A 26,414-nucleotide genomic window follows, 5' to 3' on the forward strand; every position below is an offset into this window, starting at 1 on the left:
CTTTACCAGATGTTTCACTGGTGGTGTTTCAGCCTCAAGAGACAAAGAGGATATTAATGTTAATTTTATTTATTTAATCACATCAGGCAGATTTGATAAAAGGGAAAATTCAATATTTTGGTAATTTACCAACTCTTCAGAAATATCCCTGGTAGCAAAAAATGTTTTGAAGATCATTTTATATTAAAAGCAGAAAGGCTGCAGTGTATTCGAAAGACAGAACACTCTACATTACCTTTAAAAATGGGAACAATGTGACAGATTTGTCAGTTCCACTTTTAACTCGGGGAGGCAAGGATGTGGCAATGACATATATTGCTCAGCACAGCCTCATCCCAACCTTTAACTGACAATTAATAGATTGTAGAGAAAGAGTACTCAGAATATGAAATGGACACTCAATTGAAAGCCTCTGCCACTACCAGAGTCACTCTATTTAATCTTCTTATTTCTTGTCTCTGAATTTTATTCCAAGGGAACACGAAATTACCCTAATCATTGTCAGGACATTGGAGATAATGAAGATGTACTCACTACAAAACACTGCCTCCCCACACCTTAACTGAAATGACAGAGTAGCCTTTCACTTACTTAGAGTTCAATGTCAGAACATGGAAGCTTTTAGAGTGCTGGTTCTCACCCCTAGCTTCACATTAGAATTGCCCAAGAAGCTGCACCCCAGACCATTTACATCACAGACTCAGGGTGGGACTCACGTATGGGTCCTTTACAAAGCTTTTCAGGCAATTCCAAGGTCAGCCAAGGTTGAGAACCACTGCCTTGCAGGTGCTAAGTAAGGAACAGCCAAATAACTTACTAGTCAAAGAAAAATCACTTAATTTCTCTAGGCTTTGTTTTCTCTCTCTCTTGCTCTCTCTCTCTTTCTCACATACATACACACACACACACACACACAAAGACGATTTGTATGAGAGGGAGGTGGAGTGCTATACTCATTGATTTTCCTTTTTTATTTTAGGTAAGAATCTATACTTACAGTTATAAAATATTTCAAAGAGGCAGCACAGCACAGAAAATATTTTAAGATATCTGTGACACCTCTATTACTACCACCAAGATGAAAATAAATTAATATTTTGCCACATTGGTTTCGGTTTTCTCACTCTTGGAAAAAAGGTAAGGCAAAATACCCATTGCATTTCTTTCCTCTCTAGAAGTATCCACTATTCAAAGAGTATTGATTATCATGCCCACAGGAGTTTACTGTTTAACCAAGTAATTATGTAGCTGTAACAACTATATAATCCTGCTTAGTGTGTGTCTGTGTCTAGATGTATATAAATTGTATTACACTGTGTGTATATATATTCTTTTTTACATTTAATTTTTTCATTCAACACTGTTTTTTGAGATGCAGCCACATTGGTATCTATTTATCCATCTATAAATATATTTATACCTAGTCATTAATTTTAAACTCCTTTATTTCATTAAAAATAAACCAAAGTTTACAGATTTAGCTCATCTGTGGAAAGTTAGATTATTTACTTTTTTTTTGGAAAAAGAGGTACAATAAACATTTTTTTGCAGTGACCCTGCTACTATATACAAGAGTTTCCTTAGTGTAAACAAAGAGACATGGTTTTGTTGGATATGCTCATTTTCATCTTTATTAGATATTTCCAAATTTTTTTCCAAAGTGGTTATACCAATTTACTCTCAACAGCAATGTTAAACCATTCCTCATTCTCTATATCCTCACCAATCCTTGACATTATGAGAATTTATTAATTGTAGCCAATTTGAAGGTTGTGAAGTGTTAACTAATAGTTACACTTAGATAATATTTTCCTAAAGTCTTTTCTGGTCATATAATTGCGGTCACCACATCAACGCCAAGTCTTATCAAAATAATAAAATAAAGGTTGTGACTTAAAAAACCCCTGCCATAGTTTACAATGAATTTACTTTTCCTCAAGAAATGTCTTACATGTCTAATGCTGGCTCATGAACCCATAAATCAGGCCATAAAAGAGGAATGGGGACATGGCCCCAGCTCTGTATTTATTTTCTTGTATTCCATAATCCAATGTTACTTAAAAAGCAAACTGCCCAATCTTCTAGCCAAAGCAAATACTCTGGATTTTGCCAGGCAAAATGCCTGTGGAGAAATGAGTCAATTCATACAAAATTCAAAGCTGTCTTTGGTCAGTGACATTTTCGTGAAAATCTGTGGGTGGGTAAAAGTCTTGCAAAATTCCTTTTTGCTATTGGATAAAATTCATCCAGGAAAAATAAGCAAAATTTAAGTGGCGACCCACATTCCCCCTAATCCCCTTATTAACACTCCCTAACCTCCCTACACAACTGCTTTCTATTGTGCACGGAGGCGAGCCATCCATGTTTCTGATGCTGGCAACAAACCCCCTCTCCCTCTGCTCACTCTGCTCCCATCAGATAGGCTTTCTCATGAGAAGTACTGGCAGACACAGTGTGCTTGATCTCATTCAGAACACACCTTCCTGGGAATGCTACCCGGGTGTTACACACTCTTTAATTTAATGGCAAAAAAGACCTACGGCAAAAACATTCTCCGTGTGCGCTCTATTGGAACCATCACTATGGACACTGTTAGGGATGGCTAGTGCATATCAATAATTTGGGATTATACTTTATGCTGTCCTTTTAGCATCGTGAAACAGGGGTTTGAGAAAGAAACAAAATCCGAGGCTCCGTTATTTGTTCTTACTGAGTATCTGAACTCTTTTAATCTCAGAAAAACATATAATAGAATTCAGCCATGGTTATGCCTAGGAATGCTCAAAAGTTCTGGTTAATTCTGAGAGTCATCACTTTTGGGGTTGATCTAAGCTCAGGAAGGTCTAAATAGAATGATTCGGCATCTAGAAATTGCTCTAGTTAGTAGACAGCAGTGAGTGGACGTGGGCATTTTTAATATTATATATATATATATATATATATATATATATATATATATCCCAGTTTCTGATTAACTGAGGTCTGTCTGTCTGCCTGCTGAGGCCTTTACTTCTCAAGGCCCTTGCCCCTTGGCTGGGAATATCTCTGTCAGCGGGGCCAGGCCTGGAAAGAGCAGCTGGTTTGGCTCTCCACAGAATAAGAATGAGATGTACAGAAGGGTGGAGTTGTTTGGGTGGAAAAGAGAAAAGAAACCATTCTCTTCTTCCAGTAAGTTAACCAAATAATAAATTAGCAATCCTCCCCCAGTTCTGACACCTAAAATCCTGAGTGATCCGAATCCCAGCATCCTGGGTGAGGCTGAGAAGTTATAGGCACAGATTCTGAAGATGTGCTCTCCTGGCATGAGATGGCATATGGCAACGGGGAGGATGGCAGTGCTAGTCTTTTACTGTAAGCAGGCTGTCACTGAGCAGTCCTTTCACATACTTCTTCCACCATAGCTTCCAGAAGCACACTGTGCTGCCTGTAGTCATGGTCACCAAACACAAGTGGGTCATTGCATCTTTCTTGGATCAATAAGCTAAGTGAGTGAAAATGGTGGCTACCTCTAACAACGGTTCACAGAAAATTAATAGCAGTGAAACATACGTAAAACAAAAGTGGACTGGGTCCTGTAATTTAAGATGCCCTAAACCTTTGCAGCATGTGACACAGCCACAAAAACCCAAAGATCACTTCATGTCTCCAAAAGATGAATGTGGTCATTTTACTTGGCAACAAGATTGAGCTTTGAATCAACTACCATCAGATTTCAAAACGGCGGGAAATGAAATATTTCAGTTTTAACAATTCTTTGTGTCTAGATTCCAAGAGTGTCAAGATTGGTTTTGCAAAAGGCAGAAAATGCATCTTTTCAGATGTGCATCCACATCAAGTATAATGTCTTCTCTCCGTAGACTAAAACTTGAGAGGACTACTAACCTTTCACAGCAAAATTATGTGCTACCACTTAGCTATAATCCTACAAATCAAGCAGATGACATGTGGCAATGTAACAGTTTTTAGAAAGATATAACACTGTTTTAGAAGATATAACACTCCCACTATGTAGATTTCACATGAAAATGAGTATCTTCCTGCTAAAAACATACAGTCCCAAGACTAGAACTGTAGCATTAGTCAGCTCCTAAGAAACTCTGTTTCATATAAATACATTTGCACTACAACATGTGTCATTTAATGCTTTGTGGGTCTAGATCTGATATGATGTTATATCTAGCAATCTGAATTTTATAGGTTCCGTCCAGAAGTGGGAAGTAGGCAGACGAGAGAAGAGAAAAATCACCTCCCATATCCATCCTGAATAATACAATGAAAAGCCATGCAGAGGCCTGCAAATATTCACCTCTCAGCTTATTCTTTCACTGCAGTATTTCTATTTTTAATAGTCATCATGTACTTTAGCAAAAGTCAACTTTATAAAGTTATATGCCACTAAAAAGTCTGGGAACAGTGGGAAAATGGGGAAATCCTATTGCACAAAAATTAATTTTGCAATGCAAAAAATATGTTTTGGATAATTCAGGCCTTTATGTTTATTTCAGTAAAGCCAAATCCAGCAAACTATTTTCAGCCAGGATTAGTCAGAACTAAAAGGTTGGACTGTTTTCCTTCAGAGACTGAACGTGTTTCCTGCCTGTAATAGGCCGGTGTGTTCCAAACAGACTAAATGGAATTGCATTCAATTGCTTGTCTCTTTCTGGCATTTTTAATGCAGAATCCTACTGACAGCGTAAGGTTTTGCCGCCTGAAATGTAATTATTCTCTTCAGTCATCTAATCTGGCATCCTCACAGTGTATCAGCTTCTGGTTTTCCTTAAGAAAAATCACAATGTTGGGGCATAAGGTAATGGCAAGAAATGCAATTTCGTTCCACCAGAAATTCTGAAAACTCTTTCAAAAATACCTATTGGATAGTAAAAAAGTGCTTCTAATACTTGCATTACAGCTATCAACCTGTTTGGTTTGCTTTTACATAAATCAGACAACTTGGCCAATCTATAATCAAACATAACATGGCCCAGATTCTTTTCACCAAGACATACTAGATAGATAGACATACTAGATAGAGTAAGAAGGGACTCTGGTCGGGGGACCACCATCTGAATAAGTCCCCTTTAAAAATGATTTATATATTTCACACATCCCGTGAACTGTAGCATATTCAATATCCAGGAAGTACCTATAGTTCTCAGATTTTAACATTGAAAGAAATATTCCTGTTCATCTAAACTAATATAAAATACATGCACTTCTTCTTCCAAGAGTTAAGTGAGCTGTTGGAAATTGTGCAAAGCTGCCCTGTGATCCCAAGGGTTGTGTCCTGCTTGTAAACCCTGAGGGTTTCTTTTAGGTGTGAAATGATTGCAAAATCATTTAAGAGTCATATTATTCAAAAAGACTAAATTTTGCCAAAAAACAGAGATAGTTCCAGAATCGATGTTGTGAAGAGGGGAGGCAGGGGAGAAAGAGACACCAGGCCCACTTCCTTCAATACCCAAGGCACCATCCCTTCTTGGTTCATTCTCCTTATACTTTTCCACAAAATTTTCTCTCCTTAAAATTCAGTGAGAGCCTGTGAGATCCTGCTCCCGTGGTATCCCCTGGGTGTTTTTATGCCGGCTATAAATCATTAACTAGTCACACAACACTGGAGAGTGTGCGGTGTGCAGGCGTGTGGGTGTATGCAGCAACATTTTTACTAGCCAAGTTGCTAAGTGTGAGCTCCTTTCCAAATATCAGAACCACCCCTCCTCCAACCCCAATACTCGCCCAGTTATTGGAGGGAAGGAAAAAAATCACTGAATATTTGCTTTGGAGAAAAGCTAAAGCTTGCTGGTAGTGCAGCGAGTATTCTGCCCTGCACATTTCAGCAATCGAGTTGGTGCCTGGCAGGCATGTGCCAAGCTTCTGGACAGTGTGGCAGATGGACCTCCCCTGACATTATGGATCACGTACATTCGCAGAAGAGAATCTAGAAGTGGAGCGATACCCCAGCCACTACTAATTAAAGAAATTTTTCCTGTCTTCAGACTGAAGAGAAGTCACATTTCATGGATACCTAGACACCCATGTATCCGAATTCCATAAAAGAAAATGTCCCCTGATTTGCGGCCAAGTTGGGAAAAGTCCATGCACCTACAACCAACTCCTGCGAACATGAGGAGGAGACTCACCGTGCACTTGTTGGGCTTCTCCCCAGAGTGGACCCTCATGTGGATCAGCAGTTTATATCGGGCGTTGAATGGCTTGTACCTTCGAGGACAGCCAGCCCAGAAGCAAGTGAAGTCTTCCCCTTTGCGCTGGTCTATGTGAACCTTCTCGATGTGCCGCACAAGTTCCTCCTGCTGGTCATACAGGGCACTGCAGTCTATCCAGCGACAGGAGTGTTTGCCCCCCACATCATCCATCTCCCCATCCTCCTCCAGGGCAGCCTGGGGAAGGGCCAGGGGCTGGGCCCGGGGCACTAGCTCTTGGTGGTGTAGATGTGGGTGGGAGTGGTAGGGTGGCGGGGGGCCCTGTGGGGGCGGCGGCAGAGGAGGCAGTGGGGGCGGCGCAGGGGGCAGGTCCAGGGCTGTGCCCGGGAAATCATCCAGGCGCTCGGTCTTCAGCAGGCTAGCCGACTGGCCATCAGGGTTCGGCAGGCCATGCTGCACCACCATGTTGTTGACCAGACCTGGCTGGAGGGTCCCATGCTCCAGCTGCTGCATGCGCTCATACTCTAGCACACTGTCCTCTCCGTAGGCTGGGAGCGCCAGGCCACCGCCGGCCACCCGCAGGCCCTTCTGGCTGCTCGGCACTGAGCACGGCTGGGGAATGCAGCTTCCCCGCACCCCCAGGAAATGCCCATAGACCTCGGGCTGCGGGGACATGCTGGCCGGGGAAGCCCTCGACCCATTGATGTAGGCGACCAACGACGTGGGCGAGGTGCGGATGATGGTATTGAAGTCTATCCCGATGCCATCGGACAGTGGGGACAAGGACAGCGCTCTCTTCTTGGAGCGGGCTGAGTGGGACCTGGCCGATGAGTGCCGGGGGCTAGGGTAAGGAGAGTGGCTATTTTCCATGCCAAAAAGGTAGGACGGCAACGAGTTAGAGACGCTATTGCTAGACACAGCTGTCCCAGGAGGAAGGCTGAGGAGGTCCCCTAGATCGATGCCGTTCTGGGAGCTGTGGCTGGAGGACAGCGACGGGAGAGCCCTGTAGCCATGAGACCACTCCTGTTTCACGCTCAAGGCTGACTGACTATCCGTCAGGCTCAAAGTTGTGGACGCCAAAGACTCACGAGAAATAAGGGACCTGGAACAGCAGCCAGAAGGGAAAAAAAGAAAAAAGACAAACATTTTAGCAGGATATGGATTGCTTAAGAGCTAAAAGAACATTGCATTGACAATCCCTTAAGTATTTCCCCTAATTACATTCTCGGCTAAACACACATTCTTTGGCTAAGATAAAACCCAAGGCTTTTAGTTCCAGGTAAATAACATTTTACCAAGAAGGACAATAGAGGCCAATGCTCACTGGAATAATAAAACAAAAGATCTATTGTTATAAATAATCTTAATACTATAATGATAATAAAGGGTCCTTGCTTTATTTTTAAATATCTTTTTTAATGTGGGACGAAGGGGGAGGAATTAAAGACCAGGGAATAATTATTGATGCCTGTCATGGCAAACCAAATAAGCAAGCATTTAGTAAGCACTTGCTGTGTACAGTATACTACAAATATGCATCACAGTGAATACAAGTCTAAACAGAGCCTCAGCCTTTGAGCAAAATTTATTCAGTTAAGTAAAATGTAAACTTATGCTTCATTTGAAAAAAAAAGTATATCCTCAAAGTCAAAGGGTCATCCAGGAGACCTAATAATAACTTCACAACTTCATTTCACTGATGATAAGGAATCCTAAAGATTTCTTTGATAGTAACTCAATCAGTACTTAGTCACAACATCAAATCACACAGGAAAATTAAAAAATATATACAAAACAGAGCTATGATAGAAAAGGAAATGACAGCCTGAAATCAAGTTCTATTTAGTATAATGCATTTGGGCCACACAGGGTTTAATGACACCTGCTAGACTGGGGTTTTCCATGAGTTCCTCTACCGAATCAGAGCAGTTTGAGACCAAGAACAGATCTTTCCCTTTCAGGAGTTCACTTTAGCAGTGATTCATCTCTTTTTCATTCCCTTTACAAACCATGTCCCATGTGTCATAAGATTTACCTGCAAATCAAAATGGTTTGTAATGTATTCTGGCCACTTTAAAATTTATCTTGCTTTACTATGACATCATTGCCTTAAAAAAAATCATTGGAAGGAAAAGCCACATCCCTTGGACGTAAATTTGTCACAATGAAGCTAGCCATCACTCACTGTCTTTCCTGACTCAGACATGGTGTGTATCAGAAAAATCCAGTTTACTCTGATGCACCTTGCATTGGCTTTCTACCGAGATTTTTCTGACAAAAAAAATTAACCCAAAACAAAATATTAAACAGAATATCTATCTTCCCAGAATGAACCCATTTACTACTTCCAGCTGTTACACAGCAACCTGTTGCAAAGGAATTGAAGGGAAAAGAGAAGCATTCTCGTCCCATCTGTTCCTGTTTGTCCTTCTCACAAAATGGAAGCCAGGAACACTTTTTTCTACAAGTGAGCTATGGGCAAGAAAACATCTTGACTCTCAAAGGTACAGTATAAGGTGATAGATAACACCGTTATCAATGTGATGCTTCCACCGAGTGAAGTAATGTTTACCAATGACAAACACAGCAGGAATTTACGTCCCATTGCCCTTGACACAGATTTTTTTTTTTGCCACCCCATTCTTATATTCGGGCTGAAGTCCTTTTGCAAGCCCCAAAGTGGTTTCTGAACCATCTGTTTTTAATTCCCCATGGACACTTTCAATTATTTTCCCAGCACACCGCAGCATGCAGCCCTCCCTGCAGAGCTCAGTTGAAGGCTCCTGGTGATTGGATGTCAAAGGCCTTTTGGTCCCTTCCCCAGGAAGATTCAGGAATTGCTTTCTGACCCAAGCCAAATCAGTAGTCGTGTCATATATGAGGCAAAGACAACTGACTTTGCTTTATACCCGGAGGTTGAAAAGGCTTAGCAAACATTCTCAAATGGTACTTTGGCTTAGCCACTGTCACTGTCATACTGGAGCACTTCAGATTTTTAAGCGGTAAATATCAGGCAGAAGGTATTCTACCCAGCTGCGCAGACTTTGCATATGAAATTATATTATTTAGTTTGAGGGTGGCCTCCAGTGCGACACGTTAATCTGTTCTATTGTCGAGAGGTTTTCTTTTTTCCCCAATTACACCTAACTATGACTTGATTTAAATCTGACTGTAACCCCACACAGACATCCCTTAACTCCTTGGATGTCTGTTTTCTAAGATGGTTACCATACATTTTCCAGAAAGCAAATTCTATACTCTCTTCATGATGGCAATAATATGAACAGAGAACTCCCCCCTTCTATCTCAAACACCAAATACAAACAAAACTTCCAACAAATGAAAGTTTACCTAGCTGCCAATCCCCCTCGTGTGCAGTTCCCCAGATCTTTCCATTTTTCAAAGTTCTAATCCATGAAACTTCTCCCAAATACACCAGCTCTCAGTAGAGTCCTCTTTCCAAAGCAGGTGTAAATCGTCTGTACTGTGCCTTAAATGTTGCCCACTATTGGCATCTGTGGGTATAATGTTCCTCAATGAAATCCAAAGCCCTTCAACAGAAGGAATTGTTTTTATCTCTCTGGCACCCACCAGAGTATAAGATATATAAGTTTTCAAAAAACTGTTGATTAAGAAGGGGAATAATCAATACAATGATAAATAGCCATCACTTACAGCTTACAAAGCATTTTCCATGCACATCATCACATTTGATACAGCCTGTGAGATGAGTAAACTGGATTTTTAAAATAACCTCTATTTTACAGAGAATAAAAACTAAGATTCTGTGAAGCCCTCCACTGACACCACACAAACAAACACTGGAAGTAGAAATGAAGCAGCCTTGGATAAGCAGTCACCTAGTGAGTCACACAGATCCTCTGTTGTTCTCCCCATACCATTCCCCAGATGTGGTCCATTATACTCTGCCTGATTCACAGACCTGGTGTAATAGGCTTGAAGTCACACAAGCTGTGGTTAGAACCCACATTTTCTGCGACAATCTGCTGAGTGACTGCGGAAAGTTCCCAAGGACTTTCTCCTACAGCCCCTGCTGCTGCACACACCAGGCCTCTGGGAAAGAGACAGACAAACAGCAGACATGACAACCTCCATTTCCCTGGGTTCATCTGCCCCCAAGGATGTTATTTCTAGTGACTGTTTAATTTGGAGTTATAGGAAAGGAAAGAGAAATAGCTCAAACAAAATACAACCAATAAAAACTCTGACACGATCAGTGAAACAGGTTAAGGTGGCTGGTGAGGCAGGAGCTCATTGACTGTCATGGCGCCATAAGGGGCATGATGACCAAGCAGAATTGCTTGGTTCAGTGCCAAGTTCAAAAGAAATGCTAACTGACAGATCACATAGAATTCCTCAAACTGATCATTAAGAGAATATATATTATCTATGTCACAGAAACGACTAGTCCTGGTCCATCTGTAAGGTCTTGTCTGTGTGCATGGGCAAATCCCCCAGAATTAGCACTGCATCTAGAGATAGTATGGCTTTGTAAAACATTAGAACTTACAGAGAGTCCAGAGTCTATTCTCAGCTCTCCTCTGAGCTTTGTGGACATACTCCAACCCAAAAGGAGACCCTAAGAAATTCCACCACCAGAAATCACCTCCATGAATGTCTGGTTTAGGAAAGAAAAATGTAGTGTCTTTTGAGATCCAGAATGACATTATTAGTTTGATGGTTGCACTTTGTAACTGACAAGCTAAGTGACACTAGGCAAAGCATTTAGACTTTGTGTGTCTTGAGTCCATCATCTATACGACAGAGGTATTACCTGCAGATGGTTTATGAATATTCAATCATAAAATAGAATCATGGAAAGCTTAACATATATAAAACCCATGCAAGTAGTGTCCAATCCCTTCTGTTGCTGCATTGGTACATGAAGCCACTATGTGAGGTTATCATATCAGTACTTGTCATTTTAGGGTAAATATATACAATGACTTCTGTATTACACAGAGTTTTGGCAATGCCTAAGTTAAGAATGGCTTCTGGATCTCCAAAAAGGTAAGGTGTAGTTTGCATTTATCATTAAGTGGGGCTAGTCAGAAATGGTTGGGAAGTTAATAAAGGCAAACATGAAGCATTAGGGTACATTGTACATCACTGGATTAAACAGAATCCTATGAAGAAGCAGTGCTTTTTCCAAAATGAGCACTCCAGAAGACAAACAATTAAAGGAAGTCAAAAGAAGAAATATATGGGCAACCCCGGTGGCGCAGCAGTTTAGCGCCGCCTGCAGCCTGGGGTGTGATCCTGGAGACCCTGGATCAAGTCCCACGTCAGGCTTCCTGCATGGGCCCTGCTTCTCCCTCTGCCTGTGTCTCTGCCTCTCTCTCTCTCTCTCTCTCTCTTTCTCTCTGTGTGTGTCTCTATGAATAAATAAAATATTATCAATAATTAAGAAAATTCAAATTAAGATAAAATAACAATTTGTACATTAAACTGGCAAAAGGTATCAAAATAATAATATCTGGAATTTAGTAGAAAAACAGGAACTGTCATACTACTGGTGAGTATATCAAGGGTAGACCTTTGCTACAGTGCAAAATTTGCAAATTGCAAATACATAGCAAAAGCCTCAAAATTGCATATCTCCTTTAACTCAGCAAATTTTACTTCTAAGAATTTATTCTAATAACCAGATTTATTCTAATAACCAGACATATACAACAGAAGATTCACAGAATTGATCCAACAAAGCATTACTTATAATATTGAAACAAAGGGAACCAACTGAATGCCCAGTAACAGACTGATAAAAAATTATAGTTTTTTTTTTAATAAAATGGAATCTTGGGCAGAAAAAAGCCATTATATGATGCTGAAGAAGATTTTTACTACAGAAGAAAGTGTTTCTATTAACTTAAAAAATGGTGATTATAACATTATTTAGGTAATTATAGATCAATGTGGTGGAAAGGAAAACCTGTGTTTATTTAGAATGTGTTTGCATCTAATGAGAAGGATGTGTATCAGAATTGCTCTGGGTAGCCCCGGTGGTGCAGCGGTTTAGTGCCACCTGCAACCCAGGGCGTGATCCTGGAGACCCGGGATCGAGTCCCACATCAGGCTCTCTGCATGGAACCTGCTTCTCCCTCTGCCTGTGTCTCTGCCTCTCTCTCTCTGTCTCTATGAATAAGTAAATAAAATCTTAAAAAAAAAAAAAAAAAAAAAGAATTGCTCCCATGGTTGCCTGCGGGTGGTAGGGTTCAGGATGACTATCATTCACTATTTTTGTGCTTTACCATACTTTTTCCAATGAATAATAATTACATAAATAATCAAGAAAAAATAATAAATTTTACAGCTTTCTATACAACAGCCATCACTCCATGTGAACAGTGCATACCCTCTCCTCACCACTTTCCCTAGCATATCTCCAATGGACAACACACAAAGTTGATTGTCTCTCCATTTCCTCTTTACCTTTAGACAGAAAAATGCCCTCAGGTTGAAATGTTGCCTCCTTTCCTTCCATTCGTCTGATGGAACACACAAATCAATTTGAGGATCACAAATAAATGCAACCTTCCCAGATCGCTGAAAGTAATTTCCATACTTCACCAAGCCACCCCACCTCCCAACTCCTGCTTCTTTGCTCATCCTGCCAAAGAATTATTTCCATCGAAGGACTCACAGAATACATTGTCAAAAACACATGTCAATGCATCTTTAAGATGCTGTCCTTTAAGGATATAAAATTATGCAAAGGAATCAAATATGCCAGAAAACACTGAGATAATGACCCTTCTCCAGCCGGCCCATGAAAGGGGCTGCATAAGGTACAAGGCTGGAGCAGCGCGCACCCTGCCTCCCGTCACTTTCTCCATTAATTACAACTCTCTGCCTTCAAGGCATTGGCTGGACTTGCCACAGACAGGAAGCTGAAGGCTTCCCAATGACATCTACCCCCTGAGTACAGTTAATTTTACACGCAACACTCAGCAAGTCTGAGGAGTCCCTCAAGGCATAATCATCAATGGGAAATGACAGCAGCAGCTTCCCATCACAAAATTCTCAGGTGAAAAACAAGTTTCCATCTCACTAAAAAACTGGCATAAAAAAAAAAGGACCCAGGAACTCTGATTTCTGAGTATCAAGTAGTGGCTAGGAGGACAGTGCAGAGATACAAGAGGGCAAAGGAGACACGAGCAAGAGGAGGGAGGACAGGAGAAGAAATGGGACCCCACACCTGTGAGACACCTCCACAGCTTCCATCCTCTGAGTAAGAGGAAACAGAGGGCCAATTCCTTTGCGAAATCACAGCTACAGCAGAGCCAGAACTTAGAGGTAAAAACTCTGGGTTGTGCTTCTCCAAGAAGACTACTTACAGAAGACAAAATAATTCATTTCAAACATGGAAACAGACCTTACACATTGCATGGTATTTTGGTTTTATGTCCTCTATAATATCAACCTGAGAGATACAAAAATTTGCCTGAAAGGGTGATTTCCTTTTCCTATTCAATTCTCTCCCATATGGAATGATATATGGCATTTATTGGACCCATTTATTCCAGCACCTAATCAGACATTGAGTTGAAATGTTACATAATTTGTGCATGAAAGTGTGTCTTCCCAGACATATCATAAAATCTTGAAATTCATGGCCTCTCTCTTTACATTTTCTACCATCTCCCTAAAATTCAATTATTGTATTATGAAGAGAGTAGGTACTTAACAAATATTCGAGTGGATGGGTGGATGGATAAACAGACAAACAGATGGGAAGGCATCCTGGGGTTACCACAATAGTATACACTGAAAACCGGGCAGGGAAGAGAGATCTATGTACAGGGCACATCTCAATTCTCTAGCCATGACAGGACCGCTTCACCAGGAACTGCCACATTTATACACTGGGCTTTAGTCACTAAGGCCCCAAAGTCAAACTGGGCATTACTTACATTCACACGGTAAAACAGCAGGTATTAAACCATTCTTCCCAATTAAGATATTATGACACATGGTTTTTATACACATTCCCCTACAAAGCTCAATTTGAAAGAGTTGCTTGACTGAGTGTGTGAATGTGTGTGTGTTGTGTGTTTGTGTGTTCAGCAGGGAAGGGAAAACACATGTGGGGTGTGATTATACCATAAGAAGGGGGAAAAAAAAGTAACATGAGACCTGGTATCTGAAGGAGGTATATTCAGGTTGGCAGCATTCATTGCCCTCTGTAAGCTAGGACTGATCTGGTTGCATGCTGTAGAGACCTGGCTTGCTGGAGGTGAATTGGGTCCCAGTCGCTGAACCATCATGGGACTGCTGGTGACCACTAGATTGTTGCAGCTGCCTTTTCCAATGGACTTGCACTGAGGCCCAAAGCCAAGAGCCCCTAAAAACAAATGAATCAGGTTAGCTTTCATGTGCCTTACATCAGAAATCAGTAAATACACACACTTGCCCACTTATATTAGGACTCCTCTTTAAAGATAGTCCTTGGATCACCTTTTTGTTTATTTTTAGTATTAGTGATACCAAAAGCTTTCTGTATTTCCAATGAAAAAGCCATTGCTACAATAAAAAAACTTCGATAATCACCATTCATAAAAAATGTGCTTACATTTTGCTCCTTCTATGCAGAAGCACCTAGCTATTAAGAATCATATTTTATTGTCTCCTTACCTAAAGAGTTAAGGTGATAAGTAGATGGGATTACTTATATCTAGAAGTTTCTTCTAGAATGGCTAATATATTGAATTAGCCAGCAAGGAAAGTTGACACTGCTGAACACTTATTTACCTCATTTACTTCCTTCCAATTCTGGCCTTCCAAAAAGTTTAAAGGGATATAGTCTGCCTGTGTCCCTCTAGTCCTGATTTCTCCTCTTCATCCCAGTACATTGTCATTGGACATATACCCAATTAAAAGAAAATCAGGACGAAAGACCCATTAACAAAATACTCATCCTAAAAGCAGCATGGTAACCAAATTCAACACTGATTTATCATCTCATTAGTAACAATCTTCAAATGTAGTAAAATGTGGTACATACCCAAAGGAGGAAGAAAAAAAGAAACCCCCCCAAACCTGTGTCATTATGGAGAAGTGAAAAACATAAGACAGAAAGTCAAACACAGCCATGACTCATTTATAAGAAATAATAATAATACTGGTTGAATCATTCTAGACATTCTTTTCACATGGATGTGCTTTTTTCAAACATTTTTTGCAAACTACCTGGTCAAGCCTCAGTGTGCACTGGTGTTCCCATTTCAAACAAAAATAAGCATAATGTCAGATTTTAACAAATTAAACTCTAAAATTTTCTCATCAAATTCCCCGTACCTCTCACTGATGTATCTGGGATCAAAATAAGTGGAAAATCATCACAGTAACTCTCCTTAGCCCCAGGGGACATAATTTCCTATTTTGTTTTTCCAGAAATTAAATCAATAACCAAAAAATGACTTTGTCATCTTTAACATTCTCTTCCAAGAGCCCACAAAGCTGAAGAATAAACAGACCTTAGAGCAATCACCATGCTCTCATCAATGAAACCACATCTCAAAAATGCTGAGAGAGTTGCAATGTTTTTAATTGGCAGGAACCTGCTGTTTAGTCCAGCACTCTGGGAAATCCCAGTGGTAATTCACTTGCCCAAGGCCACACAGGGATTTAATGACTGAGCAGAAATGGATTCCATTATAGGGTATTTTCATGGTGCCTATGTGTTTAAGTTTAGGTACTAGATGCTTAGTTTCTTCCTTGGATACTTGCCAAGATCATTAGCTCCAAAAGAAATTTCTCCCTGATTTTTTTTTCAGACACATAAACCAGAACCTTTCCCTCTCCCCCTCCCACTGCCACTTCTATCTGATGTATTTTCTTGTGCCTTGAAAGACCAATCATAGATAGTCTCTCCATTTTCAACGCTCATATAACAGTACCATCAGGTCTCCATTTTGACATCAAAAGTAGTGGGTACATTCTTATGCAATGATCATAAACTTAGTATCTTTATGAATTCCAACAAGCTACATGCCATTTGCTTTTCATAGTCTTTTTTTTTTTACCTCGGAAAAAGGCAATGTGATGGTTCGTACCCTGGTCCAATATGTTAAGACACCTGAATTGCCTCCACAGGTTCCATCACCACTAGCCACTGCTATTAAAAGCAACATCAGATGTCAGATATTCCCGTTAAATTCAATATCATCTATTCATCTGTCATTTAATGCCTGGTTCTCTCTCAATAAAAAGGTTCTAACATCTACCTTTAAAACAAATACATATTAACAGCTGGAACAGCACAACCAAGAACTACCACTTGATGACAAAGCATACTGACACTTTCTTCCATCGAAGCTAAGATGCCATATATTGTAAGGGACAGTATTATTTTGTGTGCCGGTAAGAACACACGCCACCACTGTAACTAGCGCATGGTATCGAGATTTTGGAGAGGTTCTGATGTAGAAAAATGCACACCTTAAAAATCAATAAATACAAATACAGTTGCTGAAAATTTTCACTTAGCCCTTGTATTGTTCATGCTCTCCTCTCTGCTGGGCACATCCTTACCGTAATTTGTCTACCTAGTGAGCACCTCTCGGTCCTCATGCTCTCAATTCAAAGGTCACCTCCTCTCCTGCTACCCCTTCCCCGTTGCCAGCTGGGCAGATGTGACCAAGTCTCCTTTTTGTTCTCCCACCATCTCTCATAGCACATCTGCCTCAGCACCTTTAAGGAACTGTCATGTTTACATGCCTGCCACTTCCTCCTCTTTTATATTTTACTGCTTTTAAAGACAAAGATCCTGTTTGAGGTAGCTCTGCTTCCTCAGCACGTAGCCCAGGGCCTATAACACGTACACACCAAAGTCTGTCAATGAAGTTAAGAATGAATTAATGTGGATACAGAGAAAAGATCAGTGGTCCCAGGGACAGGGGCAGTGGGGAACCTATGGTTCCCAGGTATAAGATAAATAAGTCTTGGGCATTGATGTACAGCAAAGTGACTATAGTTAATAATACTATATTGCCTATTTGAAAGCGGTTATGTGAGTAAATCTTAAAAGTCCTCATCACAAGGAAAATAATGTGTGTAACTATGTGTAGCGATGGATATAAGGCTTATTGTGGTGATCATTTCACAGTGAGTATAAACAGTGAATCACTATGTTGCACACCTGAAACTAATACAGTGTTACATGTCAATGATGCCTCAATGAACACAAATTTTAATGAATGAATGAAAATAAAAGACAGTTGTACATGAATATTTAATACTCACACATTATTTCCACTGAAACCTCCTGGCTTAAAAAACCTCCTGGTTTTTTATTTAAAACAGTGCCAGTTTTCAAAAACAAACTCCAACTAAGCCAATCTCTTGACACTTCTCTATAGTACTGCTAACTGGGTCAGAACTGAGGATGAAGCCCATGGGGATCATAATTACAAAGCCATCTTCCTGGGTGAGAATTTTACACCGGTCAAGGCTGCCTTTGTAACTCTCCACCCTGGATTCACACATTCAAATGATCTCCCCACTCTGTAATACTGAGACATTCATCTCCCCCTTCCTGGTATCCCCATCGTTTTGGCTACTTTGGCTACATTCCCAAATTCACTGGCCACCAAGAACCTCATCTAATCACAGAGAAATGACAGCTTCTGAAAGGTATCATAAATGGCATCCCTGAAGCATGAGGGTGAGCAGTAAATTTATGGGAAACAAGTAATGTTTGTGGCACAGCGGTGAGAATGTTCTGGAAAATGGTATCATTTGGTTCACAAGTGGAGGCAAATGATACTTTGACCAAGACCTATGGCACTCAATACAACCATCCAACTCTAATATTGTTTTCATAGTGCCAGACATAACGAACACCACCAGACTGGCTGGAACCACACTGTGCTCTGGGCTCTGAAGACAGCCTGCCTTGGGGCTGACTTCCTGCACCCACGCTGGTCATGTGACTTGGGCAATTACTAAAGTATATGTGTGCCTCATCCCTATGCCTTCTCACCTGTAAAATGGGAACAAAAATAACACAACCTCCCCCAAGATTGTTGTGCATCTAGTATCAATTATACATATAAAGGACTCTGCACATCTTCCAGCACATAGTAGGTATTCAATGGATGTCAGATGTTATTGTCACTACCCTTACTATTACTGTTCACACCTCTCACTGATTTTTGGTCCACTCTCTTTCTTGAAGGGCAAAACAGTTCCTTATAATTCTTTGCACAAATCAAGATAGTGAATGATGCTATTTCATTCTCTACCCACTTTAAGGCTCGAGCCAACGTTTTAAAAACAGGTGTCATCACAGATAGAAGAAAAGTTTTCAACTGGCCAAGTTTGAATGTTGCTTGGCTTGTCATTCCCTGAAAACAAACCATACAGCTTTTCTGTCTACCAGATGTGCCAACCACTTGTATGCTGGTTTTTGTTTTGAAATACCACTTATTTTTAGAGGCTGCATGATGTTTTTTAAAAAAATGTGTTTACTGCTCAAATAAAGATACCAGTAGATGGCCTTCTGAGTACTACATACATTCTAGCCAAGAGCACTGTGTGCTGGTGGGGAGTGCAAATGTATTGCATTTTTGAGTTTATGAACTGAGAGGTCATCCTAGTAGGGGCATGTTTTTAATTAATGTCTTCGTTAGTTAAAAGGGTTCTTTTGAAGTCAAAGAGTTGATTATGTCGCAATTGCCCGTGCTGAGGCTATAGTCCTCAGAAGATTTGTGTTTACCCACTAGTTCCTCTAAAAATGACACAGATATGGAGGGGGACAGAAATGGCATATATATATATAGGAAGGAGTCAGGAAGAACTAATCAAAGTTTCTTTGGTTGTTACTATTCACTAAAGTGACACTTAACCAAGTGCCAACCACAAGCCAGGGAGTCCCTGGAGACAGATGGACAAAGTCTTGGCCCCCATGGAGCCCTCATTCTGGCTACAAGAAGGAGTACAAAGATGAGTACTCTTCATTACAAAAGAAGTGACCACTGCTTCTAGTTTGGATCATATGAGATGGCTTTCTTTGTAGGCCAAACGTGATCTAATAACCTAACACAAATGCAGGGTGTTGTAGAGAGAGAAATAATAATATACATCAGGATTTGAGTCCTGGCTCCCCAACTCACTAGCTGTGTGACACTGGACAAGGTCTTTTAAGTCTATGTGCGTGATGTCCTATTACCTTGAATGGGGACAGTAGTAGTACCTAACTCACAGTTTGTTAAAGATAATTAAAAGGATACGTGTATATTAATATATACCTTACCACCATATATTGCCAATATAATATACACCACCATATACTACCAATACCACAATATGTTACCAATGTAATATATGCCTTACTTCCTTTGAAGATCAGGGTTTCCTTCCCAGCCTTTCATTTTAAAACATTTGAAAACTATAGAAAAGTTGTAAAAATAGTAAAATAAACTCTGTTTTGTCTATGAATAAACTGTATTTACCTCTTCATCCATCCAGCTTTCTACATAAGCTTACTTTTATTATTAATTTGTTGAACCATTTAAGAATAAATCATAGATTTTTGTCCTTCACTCCTAAATACGTAAAACCACAGTATAATTGTTAAATTCAAAACATTTAGCAAGGACATAATAATGGCATGTAGCATATCATTTATATTCAAATATTATCAATTATCCTAAGAACACCCTGTAGAGCAACTGTTTTACATTCCAGGATCATGCATTTCAAGGAAAGGTTTTGAGGCTCATGCTGAGGTAGGTTAGTAAATCACCACACAGTAGGGCACAGAAAAAAAAAAGAAAAAAAAACAACCAAGTGCAAATAAGCACAGTAGTTATAAGCATGGGTTAGCACCCCAGCTCCACCATGGACTGGCCGTGTGGCCTTAAACAAATTACTCAACCTCTCAGTGCCTCACTGTCCTGCTCTCTAAAATGGGATCAACACTAGTACACACCTCACTGAGTTGTTTTGAGGGTTAAAAGATCTAACATATGTCATATGTTTAGGGCTTAGCACTTAATATACTGAAAGTGTTAATTATATTTTATTAAAGAATTTACCTCGGGTATTTTCTGATTTTGTTTATAGCATCTCTTTCCTCTGGAGTGACCAAGGACTATAGGTTGACACCTCTCTTTCCAAAACCTTCTCCTCAGCATACAGTAGACTTGTCCTTCTCTGGATGGGCCCCAGCCTTCAAGCCTCCCTCTTTTCTCATTGTCATTCTACCTTATTCTTAGATTCTCTCCAGCTTTCATTCATATGCTTCCCTAAAACTAGAAATAAGAAATTCTTGCATACTAAACATACTCAGCTTGCTATCTAGTGTTTTGTCAAACTGGTAACGTTTCACTGCTAAGATACAGTAGTGGCAACTTAATGACTATATGTGAGTGTGTAGTGTGTTACTCTGAAATACATTAAGGCAGGGGTAAATGGCTAAGAACACCAAATAATGAGAATCAGAATGACATAATTGGCTTTTCTATTCAGGGGTAAAGCATTTCAACTTAGCAAATGTTACAAATGCTCAAAATTGCACAAAACCTATGGGAGGTAAGGAATACTGGATATAGTATCCTGCCTTCATGTTGCTTACAGTCTGTAGAGACAAGACATACTCACCTAAGAACAATCAGATAATGAGACGGGACTGTACAGGATTAAGCATGAAGCTGAATCCTAGAAACAGGAATTCAGAGAAGGGAGAAATCTCCAGGCAACTCATTGACTAATAATAATTTTAACCATAAAGGCATTTCCCAAAGTCCTTCAGGAAGTCCAAGAGTATTCAATGGTAACACATAAGGCAAGATCACGGAGAGATCCATAGTCAAATAGCTTTGGGAAACCCTAACACAACAAAGGTAAACATATCTTTATAGTTCAGAACCTTTACTCCCAGAGCCTTTAAAAATGCAAATGCAGGGGGCACCTGAGTGGCTTAGTTAAGTGGTTAAGCATCTGCCTTCTGCTCAGGTCATGATCTCAGGGTCCTGGGATGGAGCCCTGTAGGCTCCCTGCTCAGCAGGGAGCCTGCCTCTCCCTCTGCTACTCCCCTGGCTTGTATGTGCTCTCTCTCAAATAAATAAAATAAATCTTTAAAAAGTAAATGTATAAATGCACATAATAAAACTCCCAGAGGAAAAAAATAAAAAAATAAAAAAATGAAACTCCCAGAGGAGGAAATAATATGGAATGTGTATGTATATATATATATATTTTAATTTCCCTATAAGTTCACTCAAGACTGAAACAGTTTTTGGAAAATAATAAGCTAGAACATGAAGGAAGAACAAGCACATGAACGAGAAGGAGATGACTGAATGTAGTCATGGAAACAGAAAGGAGGAGGCATGGCGTGTACTGAAGAGAGAAGAAGAGAAGTCAGGGCTGCCTGCAGGAGGAGGCTGTCTGTCTGACCAGGAGAAAGGAGAGGCAGACTGAAATGGCTGCTCTAAACCCCTGGAGACTCTGGTTGAACAGCTGGATGATATATATTTACCAATGGCCCCAAACCTAGTTGCACATCAATGTTACCAGGGAAGCTTTTCGAAACTGCAAATTTACAGGCTCCACCTCAAACCAAAAAAGTCAGATGGTGCTGGTGCAATTGGCCCGCTGACCTTGTGCTGTAGGTAGTGAGTGGTACAGTCCTACCAGAGACCATGTCCACCCAGGAGGCATTCGGAGGACACAGGGACCAAGGCTGGAGGAGCACGTGAACCAGAAGCTGGTCACATTTTGGTAAACAACAGAATTAGGAAGGCAACGGTTATGGGAGCAAGTCAGAGTAAGATTGGAGTCTTATAATTGGTAGATAAAGATTCAGGAGATCAAGTTTTAAAAGGACAGGGGGATCACATAAAGACTATTTTCATGACTCTGGTCCAAAGTGAGTTACTTAGTCCCAGCCAATAAATAGGCCAAATCTGAATCCAGATTAACAGAGATTCCCACGAGTTGTGTAGTTCTCACACCACGTTGCCCTTTGGAGTGCAGCTGGTATCTACCAAGTTCACCCTAAAAGAATATAACTTTCACACCAACACTCTGCTAACCTTAGTCAGCATTCAGGAATGTCGGCCTCCAAGTACAGAATCACTAGCATGACTCATTTCATCTGATCCCTGCATTAAATGGAATCGTATTTATACCCCAAGAGATTAAAAAATATCATATTCCTTTCGGTACCACTCAGTGCCCCAAATTCCTGGACATGAAGCCTCAATCTATCTCCCTACCACCAGGCACTCCTGATAAGGCGTTATTAATACACAGCTCCGAACCACCTCATAAAGATGTAAAGATATATTAAACAACATTCCTGAAGTTTATATGCTAAAGTCCCATCAGTCAGCTATGGTACATCAATTATCAACTAATTAGTACAGAGTGCTTATGCTGACCCTTCTGTTCTCCCTTGTAATGATTTGCCAAGTTAACCGAAAGCCGCTTTGCTCCATAGAGACTCTGAGTTTAGCAAGAGTGTTAAATAAAGTTCACCAACAATTAGCCTAGAAAACCAAAGAGAAAATGTAAGCACATTTTACTGCTTTTCCCTGGACAAATTTTCAAAAAATCCCATGGGAAGAGATGAGATATATTTGTTAAATAAGCAAAGCGTTACTCTGAAAGGTGGAAGTAGCAAGCAATACAGCGCAGTTGGGGAACGTAGAGCTCCCTGATCAGGTATTTGTTTGCCGTGGCCCCACTCCAAGCTGAACGAGAGCATGTACCCCGGGGGGACTGCAGGTACACAGATGGGTGAGATGATGCTTGCTTATGATCTAATTTAACAGGTTTATACCATGGGAGTGATCTGTGAAAATGAAGGAGTTCAAGATAAAACTGTTATACTGATTCTATAAAGACAGAATTTCCATAAATAAGAAAGGCTGGGAGCAGAGAAGGGAGGGCACACACTTTAATGAGAGGAGACTGCCTCCGTTTCCCTTGATCAGGTGACATTTATTGAGCACCTTCTGTGGGCTTGGTGCTGTACAGGGCAAGTGGAGCCCCTGGCTGGTGGGTTAGTCCTCAAAGAGCTTCTGACCAGCTGGAGAGTTGTAACCAACACATGGATGAGGAAACACACCCGATCTTAAACTCAGTAGCGATGGTGCTGAGCACACAAAGTGTCCAAACAAGACCAAGACCTGTGTATACAGGAGGGGGTAAGGGGATGAGTAGGATTTGATCTGAACCTCTTGATGCTAAAGGGGAGAAGGCAGCCCAAAGAGGGCAAAGTGGTGTGGGGGCAGCATGAGCAAGGAGCAGGGATGGAAATGCTAGGGCCAGAATGGCTTCACTCACCAGCTATGTGACCTTGGGAAAGTTCCTTAAACTCTCTGTGCCTCTGCTTCCGACCTGGGAAATGGGCATGGTACTTGTACCGACCTTCATAAGGCTGTTTGGAGAACTAAGAAGTCAATGTGTGTAAAACACTTAGCATAGTATCCAGCACACAGGAAGCACTCTATGAGTTGTAGGTATTCCCAGTATTAATGATTCCCATATTAAAGGATTATCAGGTTATACAGGACATCCAAGACCAGCCTCCCTCTACTTCCCCCACCAAAAAAGCTATAGTAGGTGTTTAGGCATAGATGTGGAGAGAGACTAGAAGGGAGGTAGTCTAACTACTTCCAGCACATACTGAGATAGAACAAAGACTAAAGGCAGGAAGCCAAGTGAGGAAAATGTTGTGATGATCTCAGGGTGCCGTGCTGAGGCCCTGGGGCAGGCCGGGCAGAAGCAAATGCAGAGTAACCCCAAATGGCCTTACAAAGGAAACAAAATATAAGGTTGTAGAAGGGCCTTTCAGAATTCTAAATCCCAATTCCAGGGCCTGTTACTAGATTCCAAACCATTCTCCAAAAACCAAGATCATGTCTTCCCTAAAATGTTTCTCTCCGCAAGTCAACCAAAAGCAAAGATGCAATAGGAAATGCCAAAGCTGCCCACAGGTAGACTCCTCACTGTATGGACCAGTGGTGACTACAATTGTTGCTAGATCCTTGTCTCTGAATTACTCAATAGCTAGGAATATTGCTAGTTTGCCTTCCTCTCTCCACACTCCCTACACACACACACACACACACACACACACACACACACACAAACACAACATGAAGAGAGTATAGTCTAAACTACTTAATATAAACCAATGGAACTTTTTTTTTTTTCAGCATATAAGAGCTGGTTCAGAGGCAAAAATTCCATTTACTCCTTCCTATTAGAGATAACATCTTAGTTCTTTTTTTTTTTTTAATTTTTATTTATTTATGATAGTCAGAGAGAGAGAGAGAGAGGCAGAGACACAGGCAGAGGGAGAAGCAGGCTCCATGCACCGGGAGCCCGACGTGGGATTCGATCCCGGGTCTCCAGGATCGCGCCCCGGGCCAAAGGCAGGCGCCAAACCGCTGCGCCACCCAGGGATCCCAACATCTTAGTTCTAAAAGGCAAAGCTTACACAGGCATCACCAAAAGGTGCTAGACTACCTTTGCTTGCCTTCAAACAGTAATTCCTAAGAACTGTCCAAAGAGACACATACTCTACCATAAATATTTTCTGTTACATATGCTACATGGGTTTGCGAGTCCAGATGGGATGCCCAGAAGCATCAGACCCAGAGAAAAGGCAGATGATTATGGAGATTATACTTTTTTACATTAAAAACTCAGTCACCCATCTTCTAAGAACCAGACATTACCCAGCTTCCTACACCCAGAAGTCCCCCAGAGCCACTCAGGTGCCTCAGCAGCCAGATACTTTTTGCCTGTAGGCTATAGATTCTGGACTCCATGCTCCAAAAGCCCATTAGTAGCCCAGGTATATGGCAAGAAAATTTGTTGAGCTATGCTTTGTAATTTGTGCTCCTTTGTCCCAGATGGGTTATTATAAGAGAGCTAAAAGTAGATACTCTTTGATTCCATCCTCTTTCCTAGACCTGTGCAAAATCCTAAATCCACTGAGATTATCCAGGTGCTCAAAAGCTATGGGGATAGAGAAGATTGCCTCTGAGGGGGAAGTCAGGAGAAGGGGAGAGTGCTCAGCTCAAAGTCAAGGAAGGCAGGGGGTGGGGCAGAGGGAGGCATGCATAGGGAGGGTGTCCATGGCTGCATGACAAATGCACAAAGGCCAGACTCTAGGTCTGGGGTCCCAGCTCCAGTAGTTTCCTGTATCCAAGCAATGCATGGAACAGCAGACTTCTGGCCTTGGCCAGGAGGCACCTCAGCAAGAACCTGTAGACCACGAGCCAGGAAAGCTCTTGGAATGTTTTGCTCTGGACAAAGATCCTGGGGTCTTGTCTCACCCTGGCAAGGTAGTAATGACTAGGCACCCAGGAGAAAATGACTGAGGTTAGATTTCCTGCTCATCAGCAAGATGGGGTCTTGGAGTCTCATTTGTTTTGATTTAAAGGAAATAATTTTAAAAACCATTTCTGGTACATGAACTGGTAAAGTAAATTACAAAAGTATTTACTAAAATACTTTTAGTGAGGGGGCGCCTGGGTAGCTCAGTCAGTCAGTCAAGGATCTGACTCCTGGTTGCAGCTCAGGGTCATGAGATCAAGCCCCACATCAGGCTCTGCACTCAGTGGGGAGTCTGCTTAAGATTCCCTCTTTCCCTCTGCCCCTCACCCACTGGAGCAAGCACACACACTCTCTAAAAAATAAAAATAAAAATAAAATATTTTCAGTGAGGATGACTGTTTAGACACTAAACTTAGCAAGATCATTCTAACTCTAAATTCTCAAAATATAGTTCATATAATTTGCCTCCAAATAAACTTATACCATCTAGTGTATAAAATCACTTAGCACTTAGAGATATGCATGTTTCAAAGTCACAGACTTTGAGAAATCAAATTATGTCTTAAGGCTGAGGAATCTGTGAGAAAATGAATCACTCTCATAGCAGTTAAATACTAGTCAGCCAAACCTACTCTTCTCTTGTAGGTACTCATCTTGTGAAATATCTGGAAAAAAAAAGAATAATAAAAGGGAGGTATATCTTTTCTTTGTCTTCTTCTATCAAGCACACCAAGCTATCTGTGGTGAAACCATCTCAAGGTTCCAAAGAGATTTTGCTCCTTGTTCAGAATTCTAGAACCAAGAAAATGGAAAACTTCTTCCTTCACTGTTTCAACACAGTGAGTACCTTTGTTTGGAAGGATTTTCCCACTGTCTTCTTTCAAAAATGTGTCAGTCAGAATGGTTTGGGGGAGGGTGGAAAAATATGGCGACTGG

The 26,414-nt window shown here is 40.9% G+C and overlaps 1 protein-coding gene across 26 annotated transcripts in view; it reads right to left on the bottom strand.

Moving 5' to 3' along the window:
- The window catches only part of GLIS3 (GLIS family zinc finger 3), a 622,522-nt gene that overhangs the window by 288,011 nt on the left and 308,097 nt on the right, over window positions 1-26,414 (bottom strand). For all 26 annotated transcript variants that reach the window (XM_041729374.1, XM_041729434.1, XM_041729405.1 and 23 more), the window contains 2 exons: window positions 14,316-14,523; window positions 6,138-7,260 (listed from right to left, as the gene is read on the bottom strand). In XM_041729374.1, the coding sequence (XP_041585308.1) occupies window positions 6,138-7,260; window positions 14,316-14,523 (1,331 nt within the window). The remainder of the gene's footprint in view (window positions 1-6,137; window positions 7,261-14,315; window positions 14,524-26,414) is intronic.

The sequence above is a fragment of the Vulpes lagopus genome, chromosome 2, assembly GCF_018345385.1.
Source record: "Vulpes lagopus strain Blue_001 chromosome 2, ASM1834538v1, whole genome shotgun sequence".
Taxonomy (NCBI): domain Eukaryota; kingdom Metazoa; phylum Chordata; class Mammalia; order Carnivora; family Canidae; genus Vulpes; species Vulpes lagopus.